Below are 24,030 nucleotides of genomic sequence, written 5' to 3'. Positions count from 1 at the left end.
TTATGCCTCACTAAGTCATAAACTTAGCGTGTGATTGTTTCACACGTAGGTTATAGAAGCTAGAAGAGAAACAAAAAAGAGTAAGACAGGTCAGCACATCCCTTACAAAAATTTCAGATCAGAAAATAGAGAATTTAAATGTTTTGGTTATTTTGAGTATAGTTGGCATGTACTAATTGGTTGAATTAGTTATGCTCTGATTGATTTTGGGTATTGTGGTCAATTTATGTAATTAAACCGCTTTTACTCTAAGGAAAGTTTTAAATTTTCTTTGAATTTTGTCAAGAGTCAAAGTTTGAAAAGTCAATGTGACACCTCATACTCGTATCTGGGTCGGGTACGGGTTGGGGGTGTTACAGACCCAATGTAGTCGATAGAAGTTGGCAGGTAGACTATCAATATCTGATACTTTTCTAGGATAAATATCACAAAATGTTGCAACAATCTCATCAGAATAAATTTTAAACATAATGCACGATTCATACCAAGAGTGATAACATGTACAATAGCTTTAATAATAAAATCATCAATAACATACCTAGAGGATGTTAACAAATTCACAAAATAATCAACATCAATACCCATCCAAACTTGTTTACCTGTCTTTCAAATTCCTTGACCAATATAAAGACCTCGAATATCATCTCTTTTCTTTTTCCCACTCGTCTTGGCATGAAAATAAAAAGTATTTTGATCTTCATTTGGCAACTATATTACTTTCGGCCTTTGAATCCAATAAACTATATAACACCCATAGCTCATATATGTCTCGTAATATGAGTTAAAGATGTCACATCATTTCAATAGACATTTACTGAACCTAAAGGCTTAAAATTTTTGTTTCGATTTAAAATATTCTTTTTATCTTTTAAAAATATTTTTCCTTTAGTATGCATAGTTATAACATAATAATTTATTGTTATAAACAAAGCTGATTTTATGCAGCAATTAGGCAGTTCCATACTGTTTCATATCTATATACAATTGCCTAATGTTGCTTGGTTTAAAGCCATTTCAAATCATTCATAATATTCATTCATAAATATGGTTATAAATAAAATTAACCAAATATTAAAATGGTTATAAACTGCTATTTCATACCCTTTTTTAATATAAATTTGGTAAAGCAACCCAATAGATATAATGTACATGTCATTAATAAGTCAAAGTTAGGATGTCTTACTGATACTGTCGGTAGGTTTTATTTCAACAAGATGTTGGCACGCTCCTCACTTCACGTTTTTTTCTTTACTTAAACTTTCGCATGAAAATCATCACGCGCTAAATAAAACTTAGTGAAACAATAACATAGCTAAAATAAGATAAAACATAAGATTTCATAAAACATTATAAAACATAAATCTGAAATTAAAATAAAAGCATTAAAACTTTCAAACCAGGCTATTCATGTTGTTTTCCTCTTGAAAACCTGAAAAATCATTATCTCATGATTTTATCAAAATCATGTAAATCAACATTGAATATCATAAACAACTCATGTTCTTTTCATTCGAACATATTTCACAAGTTTCATTTCAATTCCACATTCTTTTCTTTCATATTCTGTCATAAGTTTCACATTTTCTGTTATAGCCCAATGTATATGTAAGAGAATACAAGGTACGTGAGTCAGACGAGTGTGTGCAATAAACACTTTAGTGCTTTCATCACAATCTGAACAATATAAGCACACACAATGCTATCACATCGGAATCATAATATGCACACAAAGTGCAATCATATCTGAAAAATATACTAGAGTGTCCACCTGTAACACCACAATATATCATAATCACTCCACCTCATAGTATGCCAATTGTACCTACGATTCTCAATACAATATACAATGGGCTTTATTTTAAGTTCATATTATTTATAATTCAACGTTTTCAATCAATAGCATTATTTTCAATATCATTCTCATAAAATTTATAATTTGGGCAAATTATACCCTAAACATTCATAAAACATTATATAAATAATTCGTATTTAAAATAGAAAACTTGTGTTTAAATTAAGTTATTATTTAAAATGAATTAAAAGTGAATATATATATATATATATATATATATATATATATTCTTTATTTGAGATTTGATTAAATTTGTGTTTTATGTTAATTTGTGTTTATAAAAAAATATTTTTTAAAACTTAATTATAGTATACCATTTAAATGATAATAATTAAATTTAATAATATAAAATAAAATTGTTGGTAATAACTTGACTTTATAGTCCTTCATATCATTTTTATTTTTTAAAAAGTTATCGGATCAAATATGGAGATAATATTTGAAATGAGAGAAAATAATATTAAAGCATTAAATTATTATCAAATGTGATATTGATACTCATTAAACTATTATCAAAAGTGATGATTGAATAGTAATATAGTACAAAAAGAGAATAAAACACACATTATTTTACTATTCATCATATCTTTAACAAATATACAATAACAATAAATTATTCAATTATTTTTACTCTTTTATCGGGTTAAAAATTGAATCAATATTCAGTTTGGATCGGATTTTAATAAACTAAATTAGAATTGATTTTGGTTTGAATTGCTTTCGATTCGGGTTATTTTCAATTCGAATTACTTTTAGTTCGGGTTAATTTTAGTTCATGTTACTTTCGGATCGAGTTAAATTTCGTTCAGTTCACTTCCTGTTTGGGTTATTTTTGATTTGATTGTTTTCAGTTTGAATTAAATTGAATATAGGTCCATGTTAGTTCTGCTAAAATTTAAATTGGTTTTGGTTTGAGTCCGGTATAATTAAAATATCAGATCAAGTTTAATCATCATGTTTGAGTATGTTTGAGTCTATATCAGGTAGAAAATCGAATAAATCAGTTTGGATAATCGAATTAGTGTGAGTTTTGTCGGGTCTAATAATAATAGTAATAATACGATGATGATAATCATGAAACCATCAAGCTACTAAGCTATTGAAGGCAACTTCATTAATATATAGAATTGTCACCGAGAAAAAGCAATTCATTAGAATAAAGATAAATTACAGCACTAATTACGATAACTAAACGACGATTACAGGAAAAGGAGAAATAAAAATAGCTTGAATTAATTATTTACAGGACATTACGAGGATACTGCCTTCCTTCTTCACTTACTCTTTCGCTGCAACAACCGCCGGTTCTTCAACCTGTTCATCAGTTGCATGCTTTTCATATATAGAAAGAAAAAACATGAACAGATCGATCGAGTCAAGTGTTTTTTTAAATCTTTTAGGTTGCACCCCAAATCTCTTCTTCTGGTGCAGGAAGAGCAACGATCTTGTTTCTGGGATTCTCATAGCTTAATAACCCGCCTACTGCCGTCGAAAAGAAGCATCCTGCAGAACCGATGGAAGTCGAGTCCATTCAATTAATATAAAATTTTACATCGGTCCCTAACGGGACTTGGAACAATCAAAGTTAGTTGCAAAATGGGGATATACCCTGGGGGGAAGGAAGCAATTGACTTGCCACAAGCAGTTTTAAGCATCTCTGCATCATCAGAGAATGCCACGAATCCATTGGCTGTAATCCCCCAGTAAAGAGGTACCTTACCAGACTGATCCTGGTAAACAAATAGACTGAGTAAAAACTGCGAGCAAAACTGGTAAGTAACAATGACAAAAATTAACTTACAGAAGCAACGAAAAGTGTGGACGTGGACTTGTCGAATACCACAAATGCAAAGTTCCCGGCGAGATGACCAACGACATGGCTAGGAGGGTAAGGAGCTCGGTCACGCAACGCCTTGTAAGCTTCTATCACCAGCATCACCTTATCGGCAGACTTGGCTAGTTCATATTCTTGTCTCAGGCTACCTAAGTTATCAAGCATGCCCTGAAACAAGCAGAATATATCATCTTTCACCCCAAATGATCTGCACCCATCATTTAAATCATAATTTCAGCAATTTGTTACTTATTTCATTGTTTTACTCGTCTCTTACATGTTCTCAGCTTACTAAGTTCTATGGGAGTATAAAATACAACGGGATAATATAAGATTAAAACAAGGTTGCTTGCAATCATCCGTTGTAACCGAAAATTTTATTTGATATCTAATTCTTTAGAGTTAAATAAATAATATTTTAAATTAAAATAAAAAAATATTATATTTTTCATGACCAATAACCGATCACGTAAATTGTATAACGTAAATTGTATATTTATTTTGATTATAATCTATAAAATTATAGTAAAAAAACCTTACAATATTCGATTATAATTAAAAAATTTATTAATTATACAAATTTTAAGAATAAACATAATAATATTATAAGTTAAAATACAATATAATTTAACATTTTCAATTATAATCGAAATATGAAATTATTATTGATTATATAACTTAATTATAAAAATTATTATCGATTATTTAACTGATAACAAATTAACCTTATATTTATCCACCGTACATAAGCACTACCTATGTTTATCATTGTAAAGTAAAACAGGTGGACCTGAAATTTTGAAACGTGGCAAACATGCAAATGTGATGGAACTTTTTGAATATTTCATCCTAAGTCACAGTGGATCCTGATCCCAAAATGAAAGACCTGTTGTATAGTCAAACCCCAGATTTTTCTTGGTTCAAAGGTCGAGAGGTCAGTGTTGAGCGTGTTTACCTTGGTCGGAGAAGAGATTCGTTTCCGCGCGAGTAAGCCAAGTTAACTTGATCGCCGATTTGTATGGAAACCCAAGAGGGGTTCAAGTTGACGTAACGTTTCATCAACGTCACGGCGGTGGTTCTGGGTGACGGACTCCGGCCTCCGGTGGCGTTACAATTTCACTGCTAAAAACGGCTAACATGGTTATCTCTGTCTCTCGTGTTTAGCCAATGAAAATTGCTATGAATGGCATGTACTACCATTTTATAAGAAAAATAGATAATGTTAAAACTGGCATTTCATGACATATATTGTCGTCGATGCTTCCCACGACTACAGTGTACCGGGCAGCAAAATCAAGGCAATTAATTGGCCAGTCACCAAGGCAACACTTGTAACATTATTGGAAGTTATCAACTATGTTATGCTTACTCTATATTTATTATTCACGTCACATCTCTATTATCATTTCTTCGTTTATAAAATCTTCAAGTTTCTAAACATATTTGATGTCTCAGAAATTTTATATTACTACCTTTTTGACATAGTTATATAACATATGAATACTTTTTATTATATGACGATGAAATCTATTTATATTATTTTTTATAAATAATTATTATTTTATGTCTAACACTTATATAAAAAATTCATCTATAAATCATAATATGAGATTAAAAAGTACTAACCTTCATTTGCTATCACCATTGAACTTTAATTAGAGGTCGTATCCATTGATGTTGTTCCTTAAAGCAAGGAAGCATGGGTGAATTCATTTCTAATTCCAATTATTAATAGCACGGTCCATTTCAAACCAACGTCTTAATTTTCGGGGGTTCATTATCATTACATGGTATAGAAAGACACGTATAAATAAAGAATTAGAAAAAGAAATCTGGGAAGGAAAGGGAAAGAAAGAGCGGCGTCCATTAGAATAATCAGCCGGCTCTAATGTGTAGATTTGTTCTTAAATTATATGAAAATCCACCATTATTTATGAAAAAGGTAGAGTTAATGGATTCCACCACAGGATACACGTTGATATTACTATAAAAAAACTAGTTTTTTGTGTTTCTTCTTACATCATTCACCATTACTTGATGTAATCTCCCACAAAGATATGTACATCATTGAGACATAACAATGTATGTCGTCATATCAAAGGGCAATTGGGTATTAATTTGCCTAATTATGCATGGACATGTCTACATTCATACATAATTATGCATGGACATGTCGTCATGCCAATCGACATGTTCTGTTAACCGGAAGATATTAGAATATAAATTCAGGCACCCTAACTTCAAAAAGCATAGGGGCAATGGAACTACATTTACAGGTAATGACTAAAGCAAATAAATTGCACTCCATCGAAATACATGAAGTTAGAAATGCAGCATTGTGCATAAACTTATTTTATTTATGAACATGGGGGGGGGGCAGTTCCTGACCCCTAGAACTACCAAGTGCCCTCCTTTGACATTATCAGGAAATTCGACAACGTGATATTTGGGAGCTCAACGACACCCGTTTTCTTCTTCTTTATCCTGGTCACCTTCAGCGACTCCACATCCTTTGACTGTGTTACTGTTACCGAGACCAAGTTGTAGAACTGTTCAAGGAATGTCAAGGGAGAAAATTATCTGTATCAGTAATGGACGCTGGCAGTTAATGAAGCAGATTGAGAGGACTACCTCACAGACACCGTGCAGCAACAATCTATGGAAAGGATCTTGGACCTGTAATGCAAGGACATCTCCTCCACTTTCCTTGATAAAGGTTCGTATGCAATCCTGAAAACGGGAAGAAATTTATTCCGCCTAAGAAGAAGACTGGAGAAGATGTCAACTTGTGTTGGTTTTATGTTATATTCCACTCCCGAACATTAGTTGTTTGATTACTTCATTAATTGATGACATAAAATATTCAACTCGAAATCCGCTATCAAGCCCTTAAAGCGGATGAATTCCGACTCTTATGAAAACTTGTCTGGTGTCTGGCGTGCTACTAAGCACACTAATGCCACTAGTCTGTTTAATCAGTACTTATCCCTTTGATTATATCACACATACTAAGCACAGTCCTACCCCCCTTGCACTTGAGAAAACAAAGAACATGATCAAGAACTAGTCAACAAAATAAAAGAAAAAACTCGAGAAAAGACCAACAATGACAGTCATTCTCAAAGAAAGAGAAGCAAAATCACGTACCTCATAGCCTGCAATAAGATCTGAAAGGAAGCTACGGCGAAGTACATCCCTTGTTCGATAATCAATTCTTTTCCATGCACTCAAGAAAGCCACCTTATCAGCATCAGCATGAAATTTCTTCTTTGCAGATGAATCATTTAACCTGCCGATAATTCTAGCCTAACATAGAGGAATATATGGTAACTTAAGCATGTTGCCACAGTACATGCCAGTCCAACACGATAGATGCCATGCTAATACAACATAAAAACCTTCTTATTATACACTTACCTCTTTATCCATGTCTATGTTCCTAAATTTGTCCCATTCTCCCACGTTTGTCATGCAAAATGCCAGTGGTGGCACATCATCACCTGTGAATGAAATACGAAGAAATATAAGTACAATAATGGGACACCATGTGACCAGGACCCTAAGTATGCTCTACTACAATAACAATGTTTTCATCCCTTCACATATTATCATGTTAAAGTTGCTGTTCTACCAATATCATGATACTTACTAACACATTCTTAATAGCTCAAGTTACATAGCTATTGTACTCATAAATGCATCAAGGATGAACCGAGGGGGTGCTGGAGGTAGTCGTACCCTTGGAAATTTCAAATTCCTATATAATTTAGGTGACCTAATTTCGCATCCCTAAATTTCTAATATAGTTCCTAAAGGTTCGCACCCCTAATATAAAATCTTGCATCCATCCCTAAATGCAGCTAATAAAAAGTACAAAAAATGAAATGAGAGACATCCCAGAAGGACATGTCATTACCCCATGGTGGTGGAGCAAATAAGCCTCTTATTTCTTCTGCATTCAAGCGAGGAACAAGTTCCACCAACAATCGATCATTTAACCATCTTCGAGAGCGCCTGTTCGTAACCTGCGGCACATAAGCAAGCATTTCAGGGAGTGAATAGCTTAATCTAGAAATATCCCGTGCAAGTACAGGAAGGTAATATTAAAGAGCTAATTTTTCAAACATGTTTGAAATTTGCAAAGAAAAGTTAAATTAATCCAACACTTATCACCAAACAAAGGAGATCTCAATCATTTTCATCTTCTAAAATTGATACCGCAAAATGTATGATAATAATAGTTTTTTCTTGAATATGGGTTCGTCTTTTAGGCCCAATCGGACACAACAGAAGCATGGGAGACCCGAGTTTTAAGACGAGACATTGTTCGATTTGGCTTGCCATTCTCATGGACCCCAAATCCCCAAAAATTCAAAGATAAAAAAGACCAAAGGTATCCAAATAGCGGCATTGGACTCTGTATCTTTCGTTTTTCTCTTCTTGAAGAATGTAGGCAATGATGATGATGCCTAAATGCGCTATATAGACCCCTATGGAACAACAACAAAGATTTAGGTTGCCAAAGGTAGCATCATAGATCCTTTGCAGCCCATTCACATAGATTCAATGTCTTTTACTACAAATTTCGACGATTGCATGGAAAACAAACAAAACTAGTTCCTATTCTCCACTCATTAATTGCCTCAGAATGGTCGTGTTTCTAATAATTGTGTGGGTCCTAACATGGTATAGTGGCTACATCTTGTTTAATATTGATTCTTATTATTACCATTATTTTGTAACTCTTCATTTCAAATAATCTTGTTTGGTTCTCATCAAATAAAATTATTAACTCTTCATCAGTTGTACAATGTACACGGTGACCCCAATCATCTATTTTTTTAAATGATACTATTCTATACTAAACATCACATTAATCGTTTAATATATTATATTTATTAATCATTTTAATAATCTTTATTTTAAACTCATCAAATGACATCAATGATAAAAACGAAGGTTAATCTCCTTACGTATCATAAGTTTAAGTAGTTGTAATTACTTCTAGATGTATTTTAAAAAATCTTAAAATACACGCCATTTGATAACTTTTGAGCTAATTGTAATTTTAGGCCTCCTACTTTGCATTTCTTACAATTTAGTACATTTTTGCAATATTTAATTTTTATTTTGACCGTTTTAAGTTTTGTATTGTTTCAATTTAGTCTAGGTTTGATTCTTTTTTATCAAATTTAAATTTAGCTTCTTTTCATTTAGGTCCTTATTTAATTAAATTAATTAATAAGTGATCCTAATAAGTTTAACTTCTTTGAATTAAGTCCTTATGTAATTAAATTAATCCCTTGAAGTTTTATCACCTTTAGATGCATCTTTACATATGTAAACCCACATCCTCAAACAAAATCTTATCTTCCTTTTTTGAAATGCACTCACTTTTGTGTTATTTTGGATTAGAATTAATGGGGACATACGTAACAAAGCCCCAAGTGACACGTGAATGTTGAAAGAAAACAATCTTAAATTATACATCCACTATACAGTGTAACGAGTTGAATTGAACCGTGACACTAAAATACAATCTGCTAATACCTCATTCCATTGGTCCAAGTGTATCAATCTTGAGACTCAAGGGGTTGCATTCAAATTTATCCACTTGACAGCATCCTTCCAAACATTAAGTCACTCAGCCAGCCCACCCATATAATACTACAATTGCTTAGAGGGGTTAGTGATTAAGCATCCTAGCTAGCATTTTCATGAATTGAGTTTGAATTGATAGGATCAAATTGTTTTTATATGGAAAAAATTTTCTCCCCATTCAATCATCGAATGCCTACCATTTTGCTGCTTCTAGGGTCGCAATTCCCTTATAATTTCGTCGGCTGGATATATTATATGCTCTTATCGCATTAATTGGAAGCCAAAAAGGATAATGAGAAGACGTGCACTCTATAAGTAATAAAAAGAAAAAGGTTACTTGAATACATTAGCTAGGCCATGTCGATTGATGCAATGGTAACGCAATGCTCGATAAGTTGACAAGATGCGTGGAGCACCTTTGCATGGCCAACTAAAAACGAAAATCACAAACCTTGAATTTTTGGAAGGAGTTACGATAACTTTAGATGATTCATCTTTTATGATTTAACTGAAGAGTTGTAGCTGATTATTTAGATGTATAGAGACGGCAATGAATGACTCCCTAAGAGAGAACAAAAGAGAGAAAAGAGTGAATTTTTTTTCACTCACTTATTATATCTCGGGGGTGTTTATCTATATTCTTAATATCACTTTCAAGATAATGATCAATGTTTATGTCAGCAAAATGAATTGACCTGACTAGCTATTATATAATATAGCTTGTCAATTATTGTTGGGATTAACAATTGATCAGATTAAGGGATAGTAGGTATCCTAAATATTAAACAAAACTCTAAAAATGCAAAACAATATGTAATAAAAAAAATAGAGATTAGCTACCCTTTTAGATTAGGTCAGTAGTATTGTCCGTCGCTTTAATTTTAGCCTTAGTGGCTAATTAGGGTTGGGATGGTGCTTAAGTAGGGTTTGAAGAAGCACTACATTTGGTGCTTCGAGAGACTCCAAAATGGAAATGAAAAACAAAACTAGTGCTCTCCAACTTTCGTTTTTTGGACTTTCATTTCTTTGTGTAATCAATCCACGAGTTCCTGAAACAGTAGTATTTATCGTGATAAATCTGCTTCCAAGCTATGATATAAATATGAGAAAGTTTTAAAAGTAAGATGAGTGAAATGATAAAAAATAAATTTAAAAGTAATATTATTAGAAGGAATAATCATAAACTTAGCATAGATTACAAAACAATCATGAAAAATATAAATTAAAATTACTCAAATCACTTTCAAACTATAGTCCAGATCTTAAACTAAATCTCAAATTTTCTAATATTATAATTGAATCATGAAAGTATCAATATTTATTAATTAGATCCTTTTGCAAATCTAATCATCAATTTGAGTGTTAAAATGCGAATTCGGACTTGACGTGGAGTATCGTTAATTAAAACTTATTGATCAAATTTTAAGTATATATATATCATATGACCAAATTGAATATGATAAGATAAAGTAATAGCTTTTCTAATTTTCTTTTACTAATCTGTGATAATAATAAAAATTTGGTCGGCAAAATATGTTTTATTAATAATCAAGACCTAAATTAAAAGCCTCGTTAAAAATCTTTCTATACCTAAATGGAGAAAAAGTGTACTCTTAACTAGGAAAGAAAACAACACCAAAACACGCTAATAATAGAATTAACCCAAAAACCTAAATAATTTTCTCTCCCGCTCTGGGGTGTGGATTGCGTTGGTACAGAATTATTGCTAAACTGAAGAACTCAAATCTTAAAATTAGGTTAGAGAGACCCATCACTTGATTATGGTGAACAAGTACGGATAAAGAAGACTTTCTGCACAAATTGAATTATTGAATTCCCAACAAGCAAAAAAATAACCAAACAATTATTTAAAAAAAAACTGGTAAAAAAGATGATTGATCTTCCGAATCAATAAAAGGACTTCCATCTTTTCCTTTCACTTCTAATTTGCAAGTTATTTTATAACCAAGGTATTGATTTAGGGAAGAAAAAACCCTTGAGATGTTATGTCGTGTTAGGGCAAAGAGATTCGTGTTTGACGATCCCCTTGTACCTGATGCTTCGTCTATTGCTAGTTGACTTATTAGGGTTTCTAACGCAAGTGAAAGTCATATTTAAGTTTCTAAATCTTTCCTTTTAATCTCGTTTGTACTGATATGGTGGCTGGTATCACTTATAGAATTAATGATTAATGATAGGTTGATAAATTCACTTAGCTGATGAAGATGAAAAATTATAATCGATGTTAGCTTAGAGAAATGAGAAGGAAGTATTGAGCAGATTCACTTAGTCGATGATAAGAATGATAACGGTCGTGTCAAAAGATTATAATCAAGTAAAAGAAATGATTAGATTCCTCGAATGAATCTTAAAATATTTTAAGAATAACTTTAAAATTTTTAAATTTTAGATGTAAAAAAAACAATAGAGATATAATTTACCAAAGAGACAAAAACAATAACGATATATAATTAAACCCTTCATTAGTAAAAAATGTAAACAGTCAAATGACGTATCTTCAGCATTAAAAAAATGCAAATTATTGTGACAAACATTGCGTGTCACTGCCTTTACAACCCTCCACATCGTCAAAACTCTGACCTTTTTCCTTTGGAGAGAAGAAACTAATGAAAAATTAGGAGATGATTAATTTGCATAATTTGTCAAGTTTGACGTTTCTAGTATTCATCAATGGCTTTCCTTCTGATTTTGACATCGGGAAAGAACGTGAGTGAGGTGACTCTTTGCACGGCTGAATGCGAAATGAGTTCCCACTCCTAGTCGGAATCGGAATCATATAATTGTATTAGCCAAAGGCCAAAGCAATAGAGTCCAGGCACAGGTAGCAGGTAGCAAATGAGCTTTAGCAAGGAATATAAATAAAGCTAATTTTATTCTTTGTCTAAGTATAGATCCGTCGGTGTATTTCGTAAATTGATCGGATTGGTTATGGAATATAAGTCATTAAATGTCATTATTGTTAAAATATTATTTAAATGGAATATATAGGCTTTACAAAGGAGTTTCAATATATAAGTAATTGTTTTAGGAATAAATTCATTAAACACTATCACATGTAACATGTAAAGATGCCATTTCACAGTTCATTGTTAATTGATGATAATATTTTAGGGTATTTTAAAATTTTTAGGGTTACATTTTATTATAGGTAAGTTTGTAATATTATATTAATTTAAGTTTTATTATGTCATGGATTTTAGACTCACTAAGACTCCCCTTCATGTTTCGAAAGTCTCTCTTCCTCATTCCTTCTAACTACGATTATGATTATAAAAAAAATTATGTTTAAGTTTTATTTAAATTTATTTTAGTTTGTGTTCATAGATATTTAAGTTATAAACTTAATTTATATTTTATTGATTGATTTGTTTTGTTAGTATGGGGTGAATCTAAGGTAGTACTTAATCGAAAGACTTTCAATCATTTGACAATGAACTATAATATATCTTTACTGACGAACTTAAATCCTTAAGAAATAAAAAAAATTAACCATTGAAGTCGATTGGTTCATATTTAACGATTGATTTCTTAATTAAGATTTTAGCTTTTTTAAAGTATAATTGTGGATGTTCGATGGGGGTGCATTTGAATGTATTATATTAAACATAGGAAGATGCATAAGTTATCAAGATAAGATTCATCACTTTTAAAAATCAAGAGAATATTTCTATTAGGCATAATAAGAATTATTGAACAAAGTTTTGTCGAGGTATAATTGTTAAATTACTTAGTTAAATTTAATTATATATCTTTAATGTTTTAATCAAATATCTTTGACTTTAGGGTAAAGTATACAAATGATCTCCGACTATCGAGTACTACTTTATTAAGTTCATTGATTATTAAAAGTTACAAAATAATCATTTGACTATAGAATGTTACTATGTCAAGTCCTTCAACTATTAAAAGTTACAAAATTGGCACCCAACTATTCATTATGTTTCAAACTCGTCATTTTTCTTTAAAAATTAATAGTTGTCTAAGTTGGAAGTTAACATGATGACTAAGATGTGATTGTCGTTTGAGATTTTCAAATCAAATTTTATCATATCACAGTCAACAAGTTAATGTTCAGCTCAGAATATCGTCAAATTTTTAACAAAAAATGACGAGTTTGGAACATATCGTCAATTACACTTATCTCGTTACACAATTTATGGTATATTCAACAATGATCTTTATAGATTGTACATTTAGTCTTGATAATTTGATTGCATCAAAACTTAGGACTCTCTATATTTGAATTATGGTGATGTCAGGTCCAAAGATCACATACAGCATGATTACTATGAGAATTGTTGACTTCCACATAATAATCCAATAAGCACTCTCATAACGTGTTACTTCAGTACATTATTATCTACCATGTACTCATATGTTAATTGATCAATATCTCATACCTATGAGAACACTTTATTATCAATTAATCACATATCTTAATGCTTTATGATTATCCCGACTTACAATAATAATTTATTAGAGATAACTAATAATCATATTATTCTAGAAATTTTATTATCTAACAAATTATTGAATACATGAAAATATAGTTACCTTTTATTTATAAAATACTTTCTCTGTCCTACTTAAATGGTCACTTATCGATTGTTTTGGTTATTGTTTTACTTTAACTCATTATTATTTAAATTTTATTATTGATAAAAATATAAAAATATATTTTTAAAAATCTTTAATTAAGTAATTTTGAAATATATATTTAATAATTTTTTTAAATATTTAAAATAATCTCAAAGTTTTAAAAAATTTAAAATTTAAAAAGTAAATAAAAATAATATGATAAATAATATTTATCTCAATCATCAACGGACTTCAACAATTATTTCTGAGAAAGTTGATTGATAAATGATAAAAAAAATAAATCTCAATTATGTTAATGATTAATTTATAACTTTTTTTATAATTTGTTAATAAAAAATAAACTCCGGTGGTAAAAAATAGTTAAAGAGGCGACGCTACCACTTCCCTATTCAAGGTTGGAAGCCCTCTCTTTATACATCGATTCTAATTCATTTAATACTTCAAACTTTGAAACCCCACGAGAACAAAAAGAATCAATTTTATATACTACTGGCATAGTAGCAAAGTATTCGACCAATATGCATCACATCTTTGGTCTTTGGACAAGACATGTTAACTTCGTATTCATATGAACCATGTTATATAATTGGGTTCACCTCTAATTTTTTTTCTCTAATATTATATTTTATTATAATCGTTAATATTTAATTTATTGATCGATTTATTCGTATCAAATATTATATAGGTTCATTATGAAATGACTCTTTCAACTTAATTTCTTTTCTTACTATTATATCTCTAGAGGATGTCTTCGGAAATGATCAAACACCTCCGAATATATGATTTCGTTCACCAGAGTTTCAAGAAACATGTATCTTTTGATAAATAAACCATCAACTAGTCACAACATATGGATAAGATCTCTGATAAATTCACAAATAATAGCAATGTAAATTTCAAGATCTAACAATCAAATATGTTTAACTAGTCAACATGTGAATTATTATTATTATTATTATTATATGTCTGGTACAATCAATTTGAGTCATTATAAATACCTCCTCACCCCAGTTGAAGAGATGATTTTTTCTTCCTTCTAGCCTGATTCTAATCTTAAAAGTCGTCATCTTTCTATAGAAAATCATCGGTCAACAGTCGGTTATCTAACGGTTATAATTTTTTATCCAACTTAAAATGGATGAACTATCAACCGACGAAATAATCTTATTTCCATCGACACTCACAACCTAACATTGTTTGAAGGAACCATTTTAACATCTCGTTTTGTTGGATTAACTAGTAGTAATGTTACTATTATTAAAATTATATATCTGGGCAATGATTAATTATGAAAAGGAGAGAGCAAGTTGACCCTTTAGCATTGGCTATAAATCTGTTCGCTCCACCTTCTTGCCACTCGTGCACTTGTTCAAAATCCCAAGAAAATATTATATTCACTCTCTCATTTGCTGTAATCTTCCATCTTTTGGGTAGTTTCTAAGCCTATCATTCTTTCAACAACAAAGGTCAGATTTCCCAACACAACATTGATTACTGTTATTTACTGAAATGAAACACCGGTTTTGTTTTTTTTAAGTTTAAAATTCTTACAGGTTAATGATGATGAGAGTTTCATTCTCTTTGTGCAAAGAAACGATGTCGTCTTTACTGGACACACCATCCGGATTGCTCAAATCGGACTTCTTTAGTCCTAGGCGACATAAAGAGAAGGTCGTGATCCTAATGGGAGCAACCGGAAGCGGCAAATCGAGACTCTCGATTGATCTCGCCACTCGGTTTCCGGCGGAAGTAATCAATTCGGATAAAATACAAGTCCATGAAGGGCTTGACATCGTCACTAACAAGATGACTGAGGAAGAACAGTGTGGAGTTCCACACCATTTGTTAAGTGTGATAAATCCCAATGCAGATTTTACTGCAACAGATTTCGTCGACATGGCTTCACACGCCATGGATTCGATCGTGTCCCGAGGCCAGCTTCCGATCATAGCTGGCGGCTCGAATTCGTTCATCGAGGCCTTGGTTGATGATAAACACTTCCGGTTCCGATCGAAATATGAATGCTGTTTCCTTTGGGTAGACGTAGCAATGCCAGTCCTACATCAGTATGTATCAGAGAGAGTAGATAAGATGGTTGAGAATGGGATGGTTGATGAGGTCAGGAATTTCTTTGATTCCAATGCCAATTACTCAACGGGGATCGGGAAAGCTATCGGAGTCCACGAATTTGACCGGTACTTCCGAGGCGAACCGTTTCTGGACAAACAAGGCCGTGCTAAACTTCTGCAAGAAGCAATCCAAGAAATCAAAACAAACACATGCAGATTAGCTTGTCGACAATGGGAGAAGATTAACCGGTTGAGGAACCAGAAGAATTGGAAGATACACCAGCTCGACGCGACCGAAGCATTTCGCAGGCGCGGCGAAGAATCCGATGAGGCATGGGAAGAGCTTGTAGCGGGTCCAAGTACAGAGATGGTAGCACAGTTTCTATATGATATAAGCTCTAGGGCACTACTCACTAGCCCTGCAGGTGCCATTAGAGTCCCTTGTGGTATAATGCTGTAAAATCTTATCCGACACAGGAATAACTAGTGAAGCCGTACATTTCAATGTTGAAAATCTTAAAATAATGGAGATTTGCTGCTTGTTGAGTAACGAGGCTAATTAACTCACGAAATAAACAAACAGTGAAAGATATAAACAACATAATATTTAACGAGGTTCGACAATTTACTTATATCATTGGAAACGATAAAAGGCTGTTTTCTTATTATTAAGAATAATCCAAAATTATGTTATAATTACATAATATAAGAGTAACGCCTCTCCAAAATCTGTCCCTCATCTGGTATATAATTCCTATCTAACACTACTTAATGGAAGTCGCTTTCTGGAGAAAGAGATAGATTTCATGGCCCCTTCCATTTAATGATATGAAAGCATTTTTTGTTTTTACTTTTTGGCGTCTCATCAGTTGAAATACCATTTTCTTCATATACGTACAAATTACTTGTATTTCATTGTTGGCAGATCAGGAAATACATTTCTTTCTTTCAAAGCAAACCATTGAAACAATTTGGGATCACAGGCAGCAGAATGAAAGTGAGATTCATCTACCTGATCAGTGGCCGTACAGTTGGAACGCACTGAAATCCAGGTGTTGACTTGCTTGTAAGTTTTCGGGTGGGAGAAGTTGGTGCTGTTGGAAGTACACGCCTGCCTGCCTGCCGGCCGGCTCATGCATGCACCCATGGCTAGCTTAGCTAGGCCACTAGTTCTGTATTTTTATGGCACATCAAGGCCAGCGAGACTGTCGCATGCCAAGGTAGAAAGACTCATGCTAATAAATAACACAAGTATACTTCGAGTGACATCTTGTAATGATATTTATGTGGGTGTTTACTATTTATTAATAATGTATATACACATAGACAATACATGATTTTATGTATGGTTGGATTTATAAAATTTTAGAGTATGATCAACTTATAAAATTATAGAAGATAGATGAAAATAAATTATTAATAAAAATATAAACAAAAAATTTATAATATATAAGAAATTAAAATTTTAGTCTTTAATTTTATCTATATATACACGCCATATACGTGTAGGCGCTCAAAATCATATAGATCACTTAATGAATTTAAAGTTTATCATATTTTTAAATAAATAAGTTTTAGAATTTTATTCTTTAAAAGATATTTTAACATTTGTATCTCAAAATCGATCGTGAATCCATAACCGACATCATAGCTAGTTGCTGCTCCGGATTCTCTCACGGCCATATTTGTCAAAAGAGGAAAAGACTGAAGTTTTTATATTAATTAACAAAAAGTTTGCAACATAACCACTGTATTGATACTGATATTCGCCACTAACTGAGTAGTTTTTGCTAATTTACATATACAATATTAAGAAATTATATCATCAGTCACTAAATTCTAGATTTTGTATAGGATTCAGTACTAAACTTTGCAACGTTTCATTATCATCGAATTTTAATTTATGTTTCAATTAAGACATTGGAATGTTAAATTCGAAACCGTACGATAATGTGGTAGTTTGGTGCAGATGAGGAAGCCAAAAATAATATATATATTTTTATTTTATCTCATCATCATCTTCATCAAAATTAGAGTTTTTACTCATTTTTAATTGTAGTTAGAATTCGTCGTTTTTCAGTATCATCTTAGATATCGATGAACTTATCTCATCGTCCTACATCACTTTATTAGTTTGACTTTTTAATACCTCTTTTTTAACTGACAAAATTAAAAAAAACTACTATTTTTTTTGGTGTTGAGATTCTTTTTTTTTTGAATTTGAGGGGTTTAGGGATTTTGTTCAAAAATTTGAATAGTGAGAAGCATTCTTTCAAAAAAAAAATGAATAACATACTTAAAAATTATCCTAATTGAATCACAAACTAAAATTTAATATTAAAATTCAAACGTTTTAAAGTTTAATGCTAATATCGATACACAACCTAAAATTTAATGACAAAAGATGTAGATTATCCTAATAATTTTTTTTATATATAATATTACTTAGATATGGTCAATGTCAGTACAAAGAATTAATGTAATAAATTCTTCAAAAACGCAGTGCCTTTTATCTTCGATTATATTACTCAAAAATAATTTATTTTTTATTAGGAGATTCTAAATGTAGTACATGAAACAAAAGGGATCATTTGAATGTTATTTGAGGCTTGACCCCCTTCTTTTTACTTCTTAATATACCCTACTCTTACAAATAAACAGGTCACTGATCCACCAGTCCTCACACTCATATATATATAGTTTTGATATCCCGGCACAAATAAAAAAAGTGCAGTTGGACCCACAAATGAACAAGAAAACGAAGGAAGAAGTCAACAATTTTCTTGGGTATTTACTTTCTCTTTTTCCTTCCATCTCCTCACTTCTTAGTTAATTTAGGGTTTGTCTTTTATGAGAGAATCAATGGTGCCTTCTAACTTCTTTTAGTGAGCAAAAGTATGCATTGAAAACCTTGATAAAATGCAATTTTTATTATTGAAATTCGAAGACAAGTTTTAAATACCATGCGCATTGTTCTTCTAAGATTCAAATTCAAACAGTTGTATGTGTATGTTATCAATAAATTAAGAAAGATTTAAATAAATGTAACTCTTACGAAAATGTTTATTTTTTTATGTCGAAATATGTGTCTAACATGTATATCGAATATTACAAAATACGATTGCATATCTTGGTGTAAGTGAAAAAAAAATTCACAACTAGTTGAGCTTTGACATGAAAATACATACAAGTGTATATAATATATTCAACATAGATTCTTTAACCCCAAAGGAAAAGGGAAAAAGGATGGCTTCTCCAACATACAAAGTTGGCGAGTGGTCCAATATTTGGATTCGGTAGCGGATTATTTTAAAGCATACAAAAGCTTGAGCCATATGGAATGAGCATGGGGCAACATAAAACCCACTACCCTACCACTTATTCTAGATTATTAAATCCACGATTCAACTTCTTACTCAATCAATCTGCATTTATCGGCATCACTGTAAAAAAAATAAACAAAGAGATGAACATATTCAATCGAAATATATTATATATTTGAAGATATATTCTCTCATTTATGTATACAATATTTTTTTGGGTACACCCATTTATTATGAATTTGATTAAATTTTTAAATGATATATAAAGGTTAAATTATAAAAGTGTAATTTTTAATTACTATTTTCCATTTGTAATTTTGTAAACTGTACCATGTGATTTATTAATAATATTTATTTTTGATTTGTAATTTCTTTTTCATTTATAATTTTTATAATGAAAATACGATGCTCGAGTAGTGATTAATGGACAAGTTTGAGAGACTGAAACATTGATGACATATGAAATGAACATGATAATAGCAAGTTATGTTTGCATGAAAGTTACATTGAAGAAAGACAATGAGGCGAAAATCATGGCGATCTTAGTCGTCCCCCACAAGAGAAAGTGACACTGCAGGCTTCACCAACACTAACAGTGTACCGATGGAGCGGCCACGAGAGGAAGAGAGGCAAGTGAGTTAGCATATCGCACACACAAACTGTCTCCACCATCTTAAGCCATCGACAACAGTAGCCTTGTTCGGGAGTGATCTCCTTTGCCTTATCCCTATGCCTGTGCCCATCTCCTTCCTGCCCCGTCCCATTTCCACCTCCCCGGCGACTACTCCTAGTCCTGTTTCTACGTCCATTTCCTTCGTCCAGTGTCGGACGATAGAAACGGCGACGGGACTAACGGGATCGTTCCGCACGCGAAGTTCACTAGGGTTAGTTGGGAAGCGCAGAGCGGACGGAGGTGGGGTGGTGGTAGTTCTAGCCTCGGTGGCATTTTCGGCTGCGGAATAGACAAGGCAACAAAGAACATCGAGGCGAGAAATAGTATCGGAATCCCGGCCTTTTTCATTATGCACCCGGTGAAACATGGGGTTTTGGGGTTCTCTCCATTGTTGCTACTTTGATTTATAATCTGTTGATTTCATGGAGTTGGTGCTTTGTTTAATTTGAGGCAACTAAGAAGATTAAACAAGAGGGATGACAAAGTGAATGAGGGATGGTTTGTTGATGTTAATTAGAGAAGTTAGGTTCTCAAGAGTTTGATTATTAATGGCATTGCATTCATAGAGTGTGAAGACTTTGTTAGGTGCCAAATTGTTGAGACTTCTAAATATGGGTCCTCATAAATGGAATGTTTCATGCAATTGCATGAGATGGTATTCCCAAAACAAACACAAATTTGGTTATTCAAATCAGATATCTAAATAGCCCCTTAAACTTTGATTGATATCTAAATAGGTCCTCGATCTTTAACGTGTAAGAGTAGGCTATTTTCCTTAATATAAATTCAAAAATATAATTAAATCCTTAAAAACATTTTGTACTCAATTGATTAAATCTCACATGAATGGTTTCGTTGTTGATCATTAAATCAGTAACAAACTAATAAGATAAATTGAGGTTGTTGTCAGTTAGACCCAGCAGCATTTTGGGCCGATAATGGGCTTTCCAAACAGAAACTGGCTGCAGCAAAAGATAATTTTCATAAAGTAGGAATGGAGACTCGGATTTTATAAAGAAACCGAAGCTCTTGAGTCTCAACTCAACTCAACTCTAATTTGGCAGCTGTCCACTTCTCTGCTCTCTTTTCAAAAATCTCGAAGTCTAACGATGCTGTCCCTTTCTCATTAACTCGTGTACGCGCCGCATCGCATCGCACCGCACCCAACAACTCCAAACAAACAAAAAAGCAAGACCCCTTACCGAGGATGATGTTTGGAAACGCCATAGCCGTAGCTCGGACATTCATGGCGTCGCCGTCGTCGCCCAAGGACATCGTCTTCGAACCCGATGACATCCCTTTAGGCTCCTTTGAGTGGTTCTTCTTTGCGGGAATTTCCTGCTTGCTCGTGCTTTTTGCCGGCATAATGTCCGGTCTTACCTTGGGCTTGATGTCTCTGAGTCTCGTTGACCTTGAATTCTACAGAGAAGCGGAACTATCACCGAGGAGAAACAAGCTGGTAAGCTTCTATTCTCAATTTTCCATTTTTCTGTTTTATTAGGCACGGTAACATTTCCGAGTTATTCAATTCGCTGACTTTACTGTTTCAAGTTATAGAATTTTTTTATATCATAGACCTGGGTGAAAACCCTGAATTTTTGTTGCCTTGTTTTATGCTAATTATTATAATTTATTTATATCGTTACATGTCTGCGCTGTTATCTTACCAGTTGTTAAAAGCAGCATCAGCTTCTGGTAACTTTGCTTCTGTGTAATGCTTGTGCCATGGAGTGAACATTTATATGTTGTTATTAAAATTATTGATGGTTTTAATGACCCCATATATATATATGTTGGGTAGCTAATAGCATTCCTTTGCTTATCCTTATGCTCTTGGTTTTATGTTCTTGCAGGCTCTTCCTATAACCCTTGATAAAATGTTTCACCCCTTGTTGCAGTCTTCCTGTCTGTTACTTTTGTTCTGGTTTTTGGAGAGGTGTTACATATTGTGTTTCTTAATGCTTCATTCTCAGCTATTTAAGTCTTTGAAGGGATTTATTTACTTTATGTAAGCCTTTTTTTGGATCAGATAATCCACAAGCAGTATGTTCAAGATACGGACTCGCTATTGGTGCAAACTTTGTGTGGCTCGTGCGTATTTTGATGATCATTTGCTATCCCATTGCTTTACCCTATTGCAAAGGTAGTATCCCGTCGTAATTCCTTGGCTAAAAATTGTGATTCTACTAGCATTACTTGGATAACGAAGTAGCTTCCTTTTTGAGTTTATACTACGTCAATCGCCTGGCAAGCATTCGTGTTTGGTTAGTAAAGGAATATTTGTCAATAAGGTTCTAAGTGTTAGTAGTCTTTTAGAGGATTTGCATTGAGCAAAGTAACAAGTTCTGATGAATTGATTAATGTGCAAGTGCCTGGCACCTTCAGTATTTGATGCGCAAGTCTTGATACTTTTTGACTCCATTCAGACAAATTATATTCTGGATACCCCTAGGTATATGATATTCTTGAGAGTTGGTTTTTGGATGTTGAATTCTGTTAGAGGGTTTATACCGTAAACTTCTGAAATAGCATTCCCTTTTCTACTCATTCTCTTCTTGGGCAATATGGCTTTAGGTTTTGGATGCTGTGATCGGTCATGGTGACGCATTGTTTAGACGTGCTCAATTAAAAGCTCTTGTCTCCATCCACAGCCAAGAGGTAACTGCTTAAACTAACGATGATATTGCTGAAGTAAGTGTCTTCGTTTCATTTGAACTTTCATGACTGTCACTTGTATCCTTAATAGGCTGGCAAAGGTGGTGAACTAACACATGATGAGGCAACCATCATTAGTGGTGCACTGGATTAACTGAAAAGGTAAATGTTGTTATTGGAATTGAATTCCATTAGTAAGTGACCTGTCTCATTACATATTTGTCTATGGTTGATCCTTCCAGTATTCAGATGTTTCATATTGTGGAAGTTGAATATTTTATTTGAGAACACACCATGAACAGGTATATTGAAATCTGGATTTTTATGCAAAAGCAGCTTGATAAAACATACAAACACTAAATCTGTTATAATCTAAAGAAATAAACTGAAGAAGAGAGAGAATAAAGAGTTAATGAAAGAGAAATATGATTATTGAATTTAGGAGATTTTTAGTAGTTTAAATAAACTGAGTTGTTGACTTCTAATAGGACTTTTTTGCTAAAGATAAAATTCAATCTAGAGCTAGAGATTACAAAGATTCCTAAGACTTGTCCTTTTTTATCATAAAAAACTCCTAAACAAACAAGACTTCTACATGGTTGATTCAACAAAACTAATTATTTCTAGTTGTCAAAAGTAGCAGATCTTTTAATTGGACAATGAACACCTACCTCTAATGGAAATTCCCTGGTCCAAAATGCTTAGGTTGTAATCTGCAAGTTTCTATTCCTTTTTGAAGTCTATTAGTTTCATTTTTAATTTCCCACTTTATATAACTCAGAAGTTGATATGAGTCCATCGCCAGAGTCTTTTAAATGGGTGCAATCATGATGCTTCTTTTACATGCAGACTGCAGAGGAAGCTATGACACCTATTGAATCAACATTTTCCTTGGATGTTAATTCGAAATTGGATTGGTTAGTTTCATCTGGATGGTGTTATTTCTGTTATCACATCATTTGTTTCTTATCTAGCCATTGAAACAAGTTAGAGGTGACGCACACTCCTATTGCTTTGTTATTCTGGGGAAAGAGAGAGTAAAAACTGACAACCTTACTATCTGTGTATTTGAGGAAAGGATTGAATTTAATTTGTATCTTATACTGGTAAGATGCAAACTATGCATCTCTCAAGTTTAAGAAGAGTTTATGTGGAAAATGAAATTTCGTACGGATCTTGTGATAGGTGGACAGATTTTCTAGTTGATTCTGCAATTTGGAATATTACAGTTCTAGGCTTAGATTAAGAACCCTATCCTGACGTGGAGCATACTACCTTTTACTTTTTTAATGCCTTTCCTGCTGCTTCTTTAGCACGACCATTGGAACATGATTGACTTTAAAGATCATCTCTCTAAGTTGTAAAATCCTAATGATTAAAGTGCTTCATTCAATATTAGTATC

General features: G+C 32.5%; 2 protein-coding genes and 2 pseudogenes across 2 annotated transcripts; 2 read left to right on the top strand and 2 right to left on the bottom strand.

Moving 5' to 3' along the window:
* Nucleotides 1-3,242: 3,242 nt before the first annotated feature.
* On the bottom strand, nucleotides 3,243-4,825 carry LOC120209191 (annotated as a pseudogene).
* Nucleotides 4,826-6,061: 1,236 nt separating this feature from the next.
* Nucleotides 6,062-7,773, bottom strand: LOC120209188 (R3H domain-containing protein 4-like). The gene is made up of 5 exons (XM_039208257.1): nucleotides 7,603-7,773; nucleotides 7,104-7,186; nucleotides 6,834-6,992; nucleotides 6,318-6,416; nucleotides 6,062-6,235 (listed from the first exon to the last, which is right to left on the bottom strand). Exons 1-5 carry the CDS (start codon nucleotides 7,730-7,732, stop codon nucleotides 6,083-6,085), a joined length of 624 nt encoding a protein of 207 aa, XP_039064188.1. The 5' UTR covers nucleotides 7,733-7,773; the 3' UTR covers nucleotides 6,062-6,082.
* Nucleotides 7,774-15,282: 7,509 nt separating this feature from the next.
* LOC120209189 (adenylate isopentenyltransferase 3, chloroplastic-like) lies at nucleotides 15,283-16,869 on the top strand. The gene is made up of 3 exons (XM_039208258.1): nucleotides 15,283-15,373; nucleotides 15,461-16,506; nucleotides 16,778-16,869. Exon 2 carries the CDS (start codon nucleotides 15,465-15,467, stop codon nucleotides 16,434-16,436), a length of 972 nt encoding a protein of 323 aa, XP_039064189.1. The 5' UTR covers nucleotides 15,283-15,373; nucleotides 15,461-15,464; the 3' UTR covers nucleotides 16,437-16,506; nucleotides 16,778-16,869.
* A 4,254-nt stretch (nucleotides 16,870-21,123) lies between these two features.
* Nucleotides 21,124-23,544, top strand: LOC120209190 (annotated as a pseudogene).
* Nucleotides 23,545-24,030: the final 486 nt, after the last annotated feature.

This window comes from Hibiscus syriacus, unplaced genomic scaffold (assembly GCF_006381635.1).
Source record: "Hibiscus syriacus cultivar Baekdansim isolate YM2019G1 unplaced genomic scaffold, ASM638163v2 tig00018213_pilon, whole genome shotgun sequence".
Lineage (NCBI taxonomy): Eukaryota > Viridiplantae > Streptophyta > Magnoliopsida > Malvales > Malvaceae > Hibiscus > Hibiscus syriacus.
Note: the sequence above shows the minus strand (reverse complement) of the source record. Positions and strands in the feature narration are given on the sequence as shown.

Bases quoted from the DNA above. Each gene is read 5' to 3' on its own strand.
- LOC120209188 (XM_039208257.1), bottom strand. From the start codon at position 7,732: ATGCTTGCTTATGTGCCGCAGGTTACGAACAGGCGCTCTCGAAGATGG. The intron at 7,187-7,602 runs GTAATGACATGT...TTTCATTCACAG, and splicing joins ATTTGCTCCACCACCATGGG to GTGATGATGTGCCACCACTG. The intron at 6,993-7,103 runs GTAAGTGTATAA...CCTCTATGTTAG, and splicing joins ACATAGACATGGATAAAGAG to GCTAGAATTATCGGCAGGTT.
- LOC120209189 (XM_039208258.1), top strand. From the start codon at position 15,465: ATGATGATGAGAGTTTCATTCTCTTTGTGCAAAGAAACGATGTCGTCT.